Source organism: Zingiber officinale, chromosome 11B (genome assembly GCF_018446385.1).
Source record: "Zingiber officinale cultivar Zhangliang chromosome 11B, Zo_v1.1, whole genome shotgun sequence".
NCBI lineage: Eukaryota > Viridiplantae > Streptophyta > Magnoliopsida > Zingiberales > Zingiberaceae > Zingiber > Zingiber officinale.
The window spans coordinates 68,417,649-68,430,783 of NC_056007.1; the positions used below are offsets into that span (position 1 = coordinate 68,417,649).

Genomic DNA, 13,135 nt, shown 5'->3' on the forward strand with positions numbered 1-13,135 from the left:
TCGATGTTGGGCCACCAATTAAACGCACTTAAAAGATCAGCCCAAATTGAATAAGAGAAGTATATCCTTGGATCGGTTGGGTATGCATGATATGATAGGATTGAATTGATTAGGGATAAGATTAAAAGTAGGATAAATAATTCTTCTTGAGATCAAAGGATTATGAATCTTATCCCTAATTATTTATAATCCTACCTCTAATCAATTCTACCAAACACTTGATTAAAAATTGTTTGAAAATATAATTCTATCCTATGCATGTCAAATGAAATCTTATTATAAATGAAATAGTAAAGAGACTCCCATTAACTCTACCAAATGTTTGATTAAAATTTTTTTGAAAATATAATTCTATCCTATCATGCATTTCAACCAAACGTTTGATTAAATTTTTTTTGAAAATATAATTCTATCCTATCATGTATTTCAAACGGAATCTTATTATAAATGAAATAGTTAAGAGCCTCGATAATGGGAGTCTCTTGATGGACGTAACTTAAATGAACTCCCTTTTTACTATAGGAATGTATTTGGTTAAGGATTAACCTTGATTATAAATCTCAAAGGTTATAAATAAAAATCTTATTTATTTAGGTACTTTGACGATTTCTAGTTAATGATCCATGTACATATAGGCAAAAGGGTCATGTAACTTGAAATTGAATTTTCTTTAAAAAAAAAAGTGAGATTTTTTTTATTTTAGAAATTAACGAAATTTTTTAGTCAAAAATATCCTCCAATATTTACACTTTGAGACAAAAATACTTTTAAAATTTTTATAATGAAAATTTATTTTAAATTATAAAAATAAATAAAAAATAACAAAATATGTGATATATAGAGAGAGAGGGGGGAGGTAAAAAAAATACTAAAAGAATTTAAAAAAAAACGTAAAGTTTAAAAAGAAAATAATAATAATAATATATATAATTGGTTTTATAATCGAGGATAATATAGTAAAATATTAAATTAGATTATAATTTTTAAATAAATTAATTTTTATTAGTAGATTGAATTAAATAATTTTAAATTATATTTTATTTCTCATAATCTTAGGAGGTGCTTGGTAGGCGGGTTTTGGATGCTGGAATGAGAATGAAATTTAGTTTATTCCCATTCTTGATGCTTGGTAGATGGGAATCAAAATCAAAATATGGATTTGATACCTATACTTTCATAACTCACCCACCCTTAGGTTATCGTTAAACTCATTCTTCCCTATTCATGTGATTTTTTTTGACGACCCAGCCCCTCGAGCCAAATCTTTTCTTCTCTTTTGATTTTCGCATTTCTACGTCTTTCTTCCTCACTCGCCGCTGCGCCTCAACTCGCCTCTTTGCCATAGTCTGGTTTGTTGAAGGTGAGCCAGTTGCCTCAACTCGTCTTTCTTTCTCTTTTGATTTTCGCATTTCAGCGTCCTTTTTTAACCTAATTTTCGTCAATCAGAATTAGTGTTCTTTATTTTCTATTGGTGACAACAGTGGTCCTTTTTCTAGGACTATGGAACTCGATCGTTGCTTTTGAGATCTCTTTCTTCAATGAATGTAGTTTTATAATTTTCGTTCGATCACTTCGTCATGACATCTCTTATTTCCTATGATGTTCATTTACTCTATAAATGTTTTTTGAAATGATTGTATACTTTACTTTATGTGAAGTAAAGAATCCACAGAAAAAAAACATACAAACTATTTAATTATGGCCTAAATTTATACCACTTTTCTATATCTTGATTTAACTTAAGCCACTGTTTAAACCCAATTTTCTAGATAGAAGACATAAGTCAATGAGGTTACATGTTTTTTATCTGAAATTTGAGCATTGTTATGATTTGGTTCCGTATTTATTTATATATGCATGAGCTGTTTGATATTTATTCATATATGGTTTTGGTTCTGACTTATTATTTGTGACATCGGTTGTTAAATGATGTAGATAAACATGGCACGACCACTATTAAATTATAGAAGATGTAGATTATTATGCACTTTGTGGAATATGTATGGAATGCTCATGAGTTGTTTGGTTGTTATACTTTATCAAATTGCAATACTTGCATATCGTCGAAGTAGGATTCGTCAAATAAAAAGTAAGGAGAACAAATCGATTGCACGTGTGAAATGGATGTTCAACCTTACAAAAGAGAGCGATGAAATAAGTATTAGTGAACTTCGAATGGATAGGAAAACATTCAGGATATTGTGTGATATGGTTCAAAGTGTTGGAGGCTTAAAAGCCACAAAAAATGCCACTATTGATGAAATTGTGACCTTATTTCTCTATGTGTTGGCACAACATAAAAAAAATCGAACGATGAGTCTCCTTTTTAAATGAAATCGGGAGACAGTGAGTTGTCATTTCAATCTATGTCTTCGAGCAATTTTACAACTACACAACATATTGCTCAAGAAACTTGAACCGATACATTATGACTACGAAGAAGATAGATGGAAACCATTTAAGGTAAGCATTTTTTAATCGCCTATAATTCTTCAGTTTAATTGTATTTTTTATTTCAATATATAATTATTATAATTAAAAATTATTATAGGATTGTTTAGGTGCTTTAGATGATACCTTTATCCAAGTGACACCCCCTAAAGAAGAAAAACAATGTTATCGCACAAGAAAAGAGGGGATTGCATCAAGAGCATCTCACTTTAAGGAGAAAAAGAAATCATCCGTTGACAGAGTTCAACAAGTTTCAAAGAGGATAAAGACTTCAGCTGTGCAAAATGTCGATTCTGACTTCAAGTTACTCAATGCTCAGGTCAAGGGATTTATGCAAACTATTAGCTCATAATTTGAGTCAATGTCATCTTGGGTTCAAGGTAAATCCTCAAAAATGTCACAAGTTCTTGAGATGTTGGATAAGTATGGTTTCGTTGGTAAGAACAAGTGCAAGGCTGCTCAAGTAATTTGTGAAGATCTTGTGAAGGTTGAGTTATTGTTCAATTTAGATCCCTCTGAAGTTGAAGATTTTATACTCAGTTGCTTGGAATAGTATGTTTGTGATGTCGTCGGATTTGAAGAATATTTTTTTGCTTCTATCATTTTTGATATTGTGATAGATGTTTTAATTATGCAAGACCATTGACAGAGTTGTTGTCATCATATTGCATTTTTTTTAATAAAATTGTTCAGTCCATGACTTTGTGTGATTATTTTTATATTTTACTTATAAGCGTAAAATGAGAATTTTGGTCGATTCTTATTCCATAATTTAAGCCAAATCAAGCAACATTAATGGGAATAATATTCATTCCAATATCTATACCAAGCACCATCAATCCAGTAATCATTTCCATTGCCATTAACCCCTCAATGAAAATCCATTATCATTTTTATTGTCAAATATATACCAAGCACCCCCTTAGTTATACGCTGTAACCAAACCCACAACTTTAAGTGTCTTTCTAATTTAAATTAAAAGAATTAATAATTTTTTTTATTTAGGTTATTTGTATGATGTATTTATTTTTTAATTATTAATGTTATTTTGATAATTTATGAATTTAAATTTTATTTATATATAAGTTCAAATATAAAAATAGGGGTGTAATCGAGCCGAGCCGAGCCGAACTCTTGAATGTTTTGAGTTTGACTTGTTTATAATTGAACCGAGCTTGAGCTTTATTTAACGAATATATTTATGGCTCACGAGCTTATTCAAACTTTTATCGAGCATAAACGAGCTTAATAAGTATAAATTATAAATTTAAATATTCATTAAAAATTAAATTATATATTTAGAGAAAATTATAATAATCTTATTAAAATTTATAATTTTATTTTAATAAATATATTTAATATATTTGTCTATATTTTTCATAAGTATTATGTAAAATCTATAAATTTAATATCAAAATTATTATTTTTTAATTTAAAAGTTGATTCATGAGCTACGTGTTCACAAGCTAACGAGTCGAGTATTACGAATCTTGAGCTTGATTTATTTATCTTAACGAGTCTCATTAAACGAGCTCAAACAAACTTTTATCGAATCAAAATTCGAATAGTTCACGAGCGGTTTGATTCATTTACACCTCTATATAAAAGTGTGGGATCCAAAGTTTATTTAGAGATTTTTTTTTAATAGAGGAGGTTTTGATTTTACGTGGTGACGTGGCATCGAGGGAACTCGTGAAGAGGTCCCTAATAAGAGAAGCGAAGAAGAAAGGGCAGCGGCTGGAGCCTGAAGGGGCGGCTGCGTCCGGAGATCACTTATGGCATCGGCGAGAATACGAGATACGATGTGGAGGAGAGCGTGCGTTGCTTACTTACGATCCGCCCTGCCAAGGTCCCGCTCCGCCTCCCTGACCGGCCCCGGAAGCACTCTCGCTCCCGCTTCATCGTCCTCGCCGTTTGTCTCCACCTCCTGCCTCTTCTCATCCGATTCCGGTAGCCCCGCTTCCTTACGATCCGCCCTGGCAACTTCACGATCCGTTGCATTTTATTTCATTTGGGATTTCTTGTTGAGTCAGGAGTTCTTGGGTTTCTTGTTTTCCCTTCTATGTTCAGGTGATGGGAAGTTGAAGAAGAGGGCCGAGGATGCGATGCCCATCGCCGCTGGGATCGAACGCGTGGAACTTGAGGCCGAGCTCGAGGTTCCCGTCCATTTTTTTTTTTTTATTCTGCAACGATATTTTGTTTGGCTTGATGAATGACTGGACCCGGTACTATATTTCGGTGTTGAATTCAGGTGAAGAAGCGCTTCGAAAATATAGATGAACCAGTTGGTCCTTTCGGCACCAAGGTTGGAAGCTATTATGTTAAGATATAGATCATGTTCACTGTTTTTTTCTGAGATGCTATCGGTTTCCTCTACTCATTAAAACTTCCGTGTTGTAGGGGGACTAAGGTTATTTAAAATATTTACTTCAGGAGAACCTCGTTTCTGGATATACATCCCTTTTACTTTCTTACAGATTGTTAAGGAAAATATATCATACTTAATGTTATATTCCAAAAAAATTCACAAAAAAAAGTAACATTAATCGACAATATTTGTGACCTATTAGAGGACAGTGAACGAGGATAATTTGAATTATTATCTAGGTGACTATTTGCGTCTAGAGTGATACACAAACAAATTCAATTTGGGTTGGATTAAGGGGTTATGCGGCTGGGATAATTTAAATAAATTCAATTTGAGTTTGTGTTGGGCATTGTGGTTTTTGATGGGTCTGACAAGTGGGTCTTGTGATTATGATTAATAAGCTCCATTTGTACTCAATTTGAATGAGTTGCAATGGAACCATGGTAGATTATTTAGACCTGGTTTAGTTATATTCTTTGGTTCAGTTTGGTTTAGGGTTTTAATCTGCATGCAAAGTCCCTTGTCAACCATCAGTTGCAAACACAGAAGAAAAATAGACTTTTATGATATCCTTCTTACCTGATGAACAGAATTCATTTGGTAGAATGGTATTATCTTTTTCTTGCCTGTTTCATTTTTATTCTTGATTCCTTATGTTGTTCAGTTTTTTAAAACCTCTGGCTTGCTTTTTACACTGGATTCTGAGTGATGACACTTGTTATGATCTGCTCCTGACCTTCCATGTAGCTACCCAATATGTCTGTCTGGTTATGATTGTTTTTTTTTTGTTCTTTTGATCCTACTCTGAAAACTAGCTACTGTGGCTGATTAAGTTACATATACTGCGATATAGAATCATTCTAATTGACTATCTATACATGGAATTTTTAGTAAAGCTTGTTTAACTTATATGGGCATTCTACTGATCTTATGCATAATCTTCTCCTGTATTATTTAAGTCCTGTGATTCGGAATGTGGAGGGCAAACTTCTATAGCAAAGTCATAAATTAGCCTAACTAAATGTTGCTGTCTTGCACCTTTGATTCAGTTGAGACTTGATTCTAAAGAATCTAGACTATATTCCTTCACTATTCTAATTTCTTTTCATCTGGTAATGGTTAGCATATTATTTGTTTTTGGTGTTTATTGTTGATATGTTTCATTTACAAATTGTTTATTATCCTATCATTACAGGAAGCACCTGCTATCATTCAATCTCGTTATGACAAGAGGATAGTTGGCTGTCCCGGGGGTGAAGGGGGTAAGTTGATAGAAGCTTCTCAGTGTTTTCTTCTTCATTGTTTTTTTTTTTTGCCCTTTTTTTTTTGTATAAAATAGGCTATCGTGGTACTTGCTTTTTCTTATGATAAATAATAGTGTGAAAAAATTGTGCCTTCTTGGAAGATCTTGATCTTGTTGCTAACTCACATTAGTAATTTTTGTTTTTCGTTTCAGAGGATGAACATCATGTTATTTGGTTTTGGTTGGAGAAAGGCAAGCCACATGAATGCCCTATTTGCTCCCAGTACTTTGTGGTAATTGTGATTTTAAGCGTGTAACATTTTAAACAAACAAGAACCTTTAGATTCAATTTTAAATATATTACTGCAACTTGTATATTTTGAAGAGGAACCATCACATACATTTCCTTGTCTTTCAGCTGGAAGTGGTTGGTAAGGGAGGGCCTCCACCTTAGATCTGGAGCTGATGGCGATCATTAGATCTGGAGCTGATCTCTGCTAAAAAAAATTTTAAAAAAAAAGGAAGAAAAAAATAGCGATGAGTGATTGTATGTAGCTTCAGACAAATTTCAGTAATCTTTGTTCAATTTTCTTGCCCAAGTGAGGGTTTTGTTTCCTATCCACTTTTTTTCTATGGCTAAGATGGCCATTTATCAGTACATTGTCAAATAAACAACTTACACTCCATCTTTTTGTACTGTGTTCGTATAAACACCCTGTATCTTTACAATTTTTAGCATCTGCTGGCTTGTGAGAAAAGATGGGAAGAACAATGGCATGGATGCCAAGAAATTGGAAGCAAAATTGGGTGGTCGTACAGTTTGTGCATATTTCGTTCATGTTTTTTGAATTACGGAATTTGATTTGTTGAACGTGTTTTGATGGCACTACATGAAAACTTGTGATGAATTACTAGTTCGATATATTGAATTTGAGATTCAGATTGGCTAATGTTTATTTGGCAATTCACTTTTGTGCGTTAGGATGTGGGTTTCAGGTTGTCTTAAAGCATGGCTGCATGGTTATTGGATTTGGCAATTCATTGTTCTTTCGATTTCCCAGTGCTATATTCTACTTTGCTTAGATGATATCGCACAACATGAGCATTCAGATTGAATGTTTTCTTTAGGACAATTCTTAAATTTTCTTCCTGCTCTTTGAACTTTACACCATTTTATTCTCTGTACAGAGTTGATGAGCATTTGTATTCGTCCCTTCTTGCGCTTCACATGCTTCCTGCTTCTTATGCAGGGGTGGACTGTGGATGGGTGAAGACAAGTTGGCTTCTGCTTCATATTTGGGTCAGTTTGAACATTTGCAAACAAGTTCGCTTCGATCAGGCAAATAGAGGTCTATTCTTTGTTTGTTTGTTTCTTTCTTTTTCTTCCTCCACTAAAGTTAAGTTTGGAACCAAACTTCAATCCAATCCATGCATTGGGGAAAAAATTACCCATCAAAAATGAAAATTTAATTTTGATCAGTTCAATAAAGAAAAATCACGAGTACATGAGCAATCGGATATTATGGCCCAATTTCTAATCATAACATTGCTGGTTGGCTCTTGGTCACGGTCATTGCATGATGAAAGCATTTCCCAAAGAGAATCCAATCACCACAAGCACTCACTTGCCTTTGCTCTCTTTCACGGTTCCCCCCTTCACCAATGCTCCTTTGGCTTCACCCGAGAGAACCATCAACACAAATCATCCTCTGGTTTTGCAACTCCTCCATGAGAAAGTAATTAAGGGAGAAGGAAGGAAGGAAGGAAGGGGAAAAAAAGCAAAAGAAGAGCCCTGATTTAAGCTGTCAGATAAAGCAAAGGATATATATTGAAGTTGGATAGCAAAATAACATTTCAAGGGACATGATACGAATGAAAAAGATGGTCAAGTCCATCCTCCAAGACCTGCTTTATTTATTGGAAACCACCATTTTTTTTTCCCTCCTCCCCTTTTACTTTCTTGAGAAATTCACTATCGAAATTGAAGAAATAATAATAATAAAGCCAACCAAAACTATGATCTTATCTTGCTTTGTGCTCTTTTGGGGGATAAATTACATGTTTTGATTTTCTTTTTCCTCTTCTAGTTTGGATATATTCACTTTCAATCATTTTGACTAAAGTTGCTAGTTAAGTGACCGTTGGCATGGGAAACTGGACATATACGGGCCTACTCTTCCAAAGTCCTTAATTTTGATGATTAGAAATCTTCAATAATTGTGTCATTTAGTGTAAATAATTAATTCTCCAAATATTACAAACTATTCAATATGCTAACCATCCTGATTTTGATCTCATGTCTTGTATATAACCAAATTTGACTGCTAGGAATCATGCAAAAAAGAAAGAAAGAAAAAAAAAAACTTGAGAGGTGCAACTCGAATGCTCACCTCTCTCATGGATGTCTCAAAAGATGTTAATTACTACATGATTCATGTTCAAGTATAAGTCTTTAGCATCCTTCCCCAGGCTCTTTATCTCTTCATCTCCTTTTGCCAGTGTTCAAGGAGTGCAGTGAAAAAGAAAAGTGAGAATACGAGTTAGATTCTCCATTGTTGAGGCCCACGCAATGGATGTATAAAAGACACCTTAAGCTCACAAAACCTAACACCAAGCAAACAGCAACTATTACTTACACCACCTCACAACTCCACTTCCTCCTTGTGAAGGTAAGTGAAAAAGATTTGAGGTTGTTTTACTAGATTTGATGTTGTTTTACTAGATTTGATGTAGTACTGACAAAAAAACTTTTTTTTTTCTTCTTTAGATAAGTAGTGGCCTTTGATGTAGTCGAACGTAAGAAAATTGTAACGTTGCGTGATCTAATTTGTAGTTTTTTTTCGTTTGAGAAGATGAACAGGAAGCCCGGAGACTGGACCTGTAGGTCCTGCCAACACCTCAATTTCAGCCGCCGTGATTCCTGCCAACGGTGCAGCGACCCGCGGCCGACCGGAGGTGACCGCTCCTCCGACTTCTTCAGCTTCGGCAGTGGCGGCGGCGGCCGCGGGGGCTCGTCCTTCGGCTTCATTGGCTCCGACGTCCGCCCCGGCGACTGGTACTGCTCCTGCGGTGCCCACAACTTCGCCAGCCGCTCCAGCTGCTTCAAGTGTGCCTCCCTGAAGGAGGACTCCGCCGTCGGCAGCGGCGGCAGCTTCGATGGAGACACACCGCGGTCACGGGGCTACAGCTTCGGAGGAGGCGGCGGCCGTGCTGGGTGGAAATCTGGCGATTGGATTTGCAACAGGTGTCAATGCATGGATTCCTCTCTTCTCAGTCGTCTAAATTTTAAACAAATGAAACACAATGTTTCCTAATCATGAGCGTGATTTTTAAAAAGGTCGGGCTGCAACGAACACAACTTTGCGAGCAGAATGGAATGCTTCCGCTGCAATGCGCCAAGGGATTCTGGTATATTAATAATCACAAAACCATGAGATTGCATGCTCTTTTCTTGGGAAATCCAATCTGAATTCATCAGCATTCTTGTGATGACAGGCACTGAAGTCTGAGAAGAATCAAAGACGAAACAACGACGAAGAGATGAATGAATGAGAAGAAATCTGAATTACTAGTTTTGTTTTGCTTTCTTTGGTTTCGAAGTCTATGTACTTGTACTACCGAACTAGTGTGTCGCTGCACCTTAATTTTCTACTTAATTAGTGTCTTCGATCGCTTTGATATTTATGTTCCTTTCTATCTTATTGTTAATGCGAGATCTCTGTTCTAGTAGCACATGTTTTCGCAAATGTTGATGGTCTAAAACTCATAATGCAAGTGGTTTCCAGATAGCGATCCTCCAATTTTAAATAAGCTCGCAAAGACATATATATAGCTTCTGAATCATGTTCTTTCTTTGATCAAGATTCTGTACGTAATGAACTGATTTTTCATGTGAAGAGAGAAATTGCTCTGGTCAAAAGTTTAAAGCATCTTAGTTTTTATTTGTATTGCACCACTGCTACTTTCTGTTTTAGCAGGATGCTTTTCCATGACGCCTTTTGATTGAGCTTTATAACTTTTGCAAATTTAATGTATCCCATAGTTCATCCGAAACTTTAGTTTGCGGATAGTTTCCTAACTAAATGATCTATCTTGATTCTTGAACCCTCTTGAAATCCTTTTCCTTTCTTTTGCCAAGCCTACGTAACTATGGATATGAACAGTCTTAATTATAGATATGAACAGCATTTAGCGTACATTAATTCAATACATGGTGTGAACTTATTAGTGTTGTTTCCAGGATGAAACAGCAAAGCAGTCGTAATTTTTACAATTAGCAAGCTGAAGAAACCTTCGATTGCTATGATAATATCAAACGGAGTATATCGCCAGAATATTTGAATGATTTCTCAGTTTCCTCCAGACAATGATCCTTCTCTTCTCTGGACCAGTTCTGCCAAAAAAAAAAATAGTGAAATATAAAGCAGAACGTCTAAAATTTGAAAGAAAAAACAGAAGGAAAAACTTAATAGGCAAGGGGGGAAAATGTCCAGGGTCATACCGAAGCAACCCTGTTCAGCTTATCACGCACATTTTGCAATAGTTCAGATAGATCACCATCCCACTTGTAGAATTCGAGCTCCTTGTTGTTTAAGATTTTCTCTGCCACCTAGGTGAAACAGAGATGAAGTTAGATTGAAAAAGAGTAGATGAATTTCATAGATGGCATGATGGTGAAGTACAGACACCACTACAAATAAGCTGTATGCAACCATAGTCAAGGGGTTATTTAAATGAGATTGTGTTACGTACTATGATTTGCAGCAGATACAAAAGGCATGGCAAATTATGAATGCTGTTAGCCAAGACATATTACCCTTCTACAGATTCTAGGAGATAAAATAACAGATTGACCTGAGAAGAACAAGTTTCGTTGTCTATTGCTGTGAACCTGTCTATTTGAACGCTCATGCTGTGAATCTATCTATTTCTTAAATATTGAACATCCTCAATAATAACATATTTTAAAACTCTAAGTAGTTTTTATGCTCCTCTCATGATGCTCTTCATTGCGAGATTTTGGTTCCAAACTGGACAAAACTGTAATAATGTGAATGAAATGCTTACCAAGGGAAACAATTATGCTGCTTGTAAGAGCTAAACTGATTCTATGATATTACCTTTTCTGGATAGACTAAGTAGACAGATTCAGTGCCTTAAAAGTCATATGAAAAAATCACAGTATCAAGTGATAATGGAAGTGGCGAAGGGAGCAAACATCTTACTACCATATGTAAGAACGTATGAAGGAAAGCTAGATATAAAAGTAATGGTCACAAGCATTAGTAATAACATCAAGTGACCAAGGCAAGGCAACTTTTGCACAAGAGATGCAATTTTTCAGGAGGTCACAATCTGGAAAATGACATTTAGAGAAAAATTAAGTACCTTTTTGCCAATCATTCGCCCACCAGCACTATGAGCAAAGTATATATTGTAAAAGTGGCAGATGAAAGCTTGAGGATCCTTTTGAGATAGCTCCTCGAGATACTGGGCATAAGAAACACCAGGAGAAGAAGGCTTGGGAATGGTATGCCCTTGGTCCTTGAACCATTTTAGATCTTCAGCTAATTTTTCAGACCTTTCCAAGCCAGTACTCCTGAACTCAGCATCTACAATACAATGGTTATGTATATACTGAACTATGTTCCAAATACATAACACTAGTAAATTGCCACAATTTGCCTGTTCCTATAAATAAAATCAAATTTTCTTTAAAATATCATAGATAGTAGTTTATCTTATTATTTCATCGTTAGATCCAAAAAGCAGCTACCGTGCAAGCACAAGCGTGTTACTAATAGAAACTAACAAAAACAGACTAACAGTTAGAAAGCAACAAATGCCCTGTTTTATTCCAATTTCCTATCCTTATTTTGCAAATACTTGTAGCATCCATCAACTACTAAATTTTAACATAATATAATTTACAGGCGACGCAACAACAAGAGGTCACCCACTGCCTTCATTTGGTTTGGATTGGGATGTATTTTTTTGACAGTCCATACGGCTGAATTAATAAAAGAAAAATCAACTGATACAGACAAACTTTATCCTATGTAGAAGTGTAGCTGAACCTTTCTTGTTGAACCAAAGGATTTATAAAAATGATGACTTGTATACTTAAGCAAAATCTAAGCAGCAGTAAATATAACAGCTTTGAACGGTCAACGAAAACTTTAGCTGATGATGTTCAATTATTATATCTCAAAAGCTAAATTTGTCTGATTTCCCAATTGAATAGATCGCTTATCAGAGTTTGTGCTTTCTGTCCTCGATTAAACAAGGCCAAAAATAGAAACGTAAAAAGGTTAACAAGTAGAGGCAACTAAGGACTTCATCAAAGATGGAAACCAAAACTTACACCAGGGATAGGCGGCCTTCTGGATGATCGTTTCGAGGGTATCATAAACGATCTTGCTGTCGACTAGAAAACGGAGGTAGCCCTCGATGGACGGTTCCCACTTAGCGACGGGCGGGGACTTAGACTCCTTCTCGCCTTCCTTCGCCTGATCCTTGGTGTGCAGCTTCATAGCAACGGTCCTCATCTCGTCAACGAACGAGCGGTCCCGGGAGGCCTGCCGCTTCTTCGGCATCTCTGCGGTGGTCGCCGTGACGACCATGGTGCGCAGGGGCTTCCGGAAGGAGGCGTCTCTCCGGTGACGGTGAGGGAGGGCGAAACGAACCGGACCAGAAAGGGAGGCAGGGATGAGGCGTGCTCGAGCACAGAAAGCTTGGGATTGGGAGATAGGAAGCGTGGAGGAGGCCATACTTATGCTTGTGGTTACGGTGAAAGCGAAGCTAGCCTTTGCGTTGGTCTAGGGCTTGTGATGCAAGGAAGAAGACGATGGAGCGGCCTTGCTTTCCTTCCCTTTTATTATAATTTTTCCGCACGAGAAATTAAAAATAAAATAATTGGAGGAGAGGATTCGAGGATATTACATTAACTCGTTATATTATACTAATACATTACCCGTGCGCTTATTGGATTGAGCACAAAGGGTCTACGAGGTACGCACGGGTTCTATGTTAAATTAACAATTAATATTTGATAACGTAACTTACCCGCCTCA

At 35.9% G+C, this 13,135-nt stretch overlaps 3 protein-coding genes across 4 annotated transcripts; 2 read left to right on the forward strand and 1 right to left on the reverse strand.

Moving 5' to 3' along the window:
- Positions 1–4,154: 4,154 nt before the first annotated feature.
- LOC122033557 (cytochrome c oxidase subunit 5b-2, mitochondrial-like) lies at positions 4,155–6,572 on the forward strand. The gene is made up of 6 exons (XM_042592601.1): positions 4,155–4,401; positions 4,522–4,607; positions 4,703–4,756; positions 6,015–6,081; positions 6,276–6,355; positions 6,481–6,572. Exons 1-6 carry the CDS (start codon positions 4,227–4,229, stop codon positions 6,514–6,516), a joined length of 498 nt encoding a protein of 165 aa, XP_042448535.1. The 5' UTR covers positions 4,155–4,226; the 3' UTR covers positions 6,517–6,572.
- Positions 6,573–7,256: 684 nt separating this feature from the next.
- On the forward strand, positions 7,257–9,794 carry LOC122033556 (ranBP2-type zinc finger protein At1g67325-like). 2 transcript variants are annotated; one of them, XM_042592598.1, is made up of 5 exons: positions 7,265–7,411; positions 8,562–8,731; positions 8,915–9,306; positions 9,400–9,470; positions 9,558–9,794. In XM_042592598.1, exons 2-5 carry the CDS (start codon positions 8,636–8,638, stop codon positions 9,569–9,571), a joined length of 573 nt encoding a protein of 190 aa, XP_042448532.1. In that variant the 5' UTR covers positions 7,265–7,411; positions 8,562–8,635; the 3' UTR covers positions 9,572–9,794. The 2 variants fall into 2 exon arrangements, with proteins under 2 accessions (XP_042448534.1, XP_042448532.1); XM_042592600.1 differs by lacking the exon at positions 8,562–8,731 and having other exon boundaries at positions 7,257–7,411.
- Positions 9,795–10,214: 420 nt separating this feature from the next.
- Positions 10,215–12,927, reverse strand: LOC122033555 (heme oxygenase 1, chloroplastic-like). Its single transcript, XM_042592597.1, has 4 exons — positions 12,427–12,927; positions 11,451–11,674; positions 10,564–10,671; positions 10,215–10,455 (listed from the first exon to the last, which is right to left on the reverse strand). The coding sequence occupies exons 1-4, from the start codon at positions 12,830–12,832 to the stop codon at positions 10,363–10,365; spliced, it is 831 nt and encodes a 276-aa protein (XP_042448531.1). The 5' UTR covers positions 12,833–12,927; the 3' UTR covers positions 10,215–10,362.
- Between the last annotated feature and the right edge of the window lie 208 nt (positions 12,928–13,135).

Excerpts from the sequence above, each read along its gene's own strand:
- LOC122033557 (XM_042592601.1), top strand. The coding sequence starts at position 4,227 with ATGGCATCGGCGAGAATACGAGATACGATGTGGAGGAGAGCGTGCGTT. Across the intron at positions 4,402-4,521 it reads CCTCTTCTCATCCGATTCCG|GTGATGGGAAGTTGAAGAAG; the intron begins GTAGCCCCGCTT and ends TTCTATGTTCAG. Across the intron at positions 4,757-6,014 it reads TTGGTCCTTTCGGCACCAAG|GAAGCACCTGCTATCATTCA; the intron begins GTTGGAAGCTAT and ends CTATCATTACAG.
- LOC122033556 (XM_042592598.1), top strand. The coding sequence starts at position 8,636 with ATGTATAAAAGACACCTTAAGCTCACAAAACCTAACACCAAGCAAACA. Across the intron at positions 8,732-8,914 it reads TCCACTTCCTCCTTGTGAAG|ATGAACAGGAAGCCCGGAGA; the intron begins GTAAGTGAAAAA and ends TCGTTTGAGAAG. Across the intron at positions 9,307-9,399 it reads GGCGATTGGATTTGCAACAG|GTCGGGCTGCAACGAACACA; the intron begins GTGTCAATGCAT and ends ATTTTTAAAAAG.
- LOC122033555 (XM_042592597.1), bottom strand. The coding sequence starts at position 12,832 with ATGGCCTCCTCCACGCTTCCTATCTCCCAATCCCAAGCTTTCTGTGCT. Across the intron at positions 11,675-12,426 it reads GAAGGCCGCCTATCCCTGGT|ATGCTGAGTTCAGGAGTACT; the intron begins GTAAGTTTTGGT and ends ATTGTATTGTAG. Across the intron at positions 10,672-11,450 it reads GGCGAATGATTGGCAAAAAG|GTGGCAGAGAAAATCTTAAA; the intron begins GTACTTAATTTT and ends TGTTTCACCTAG.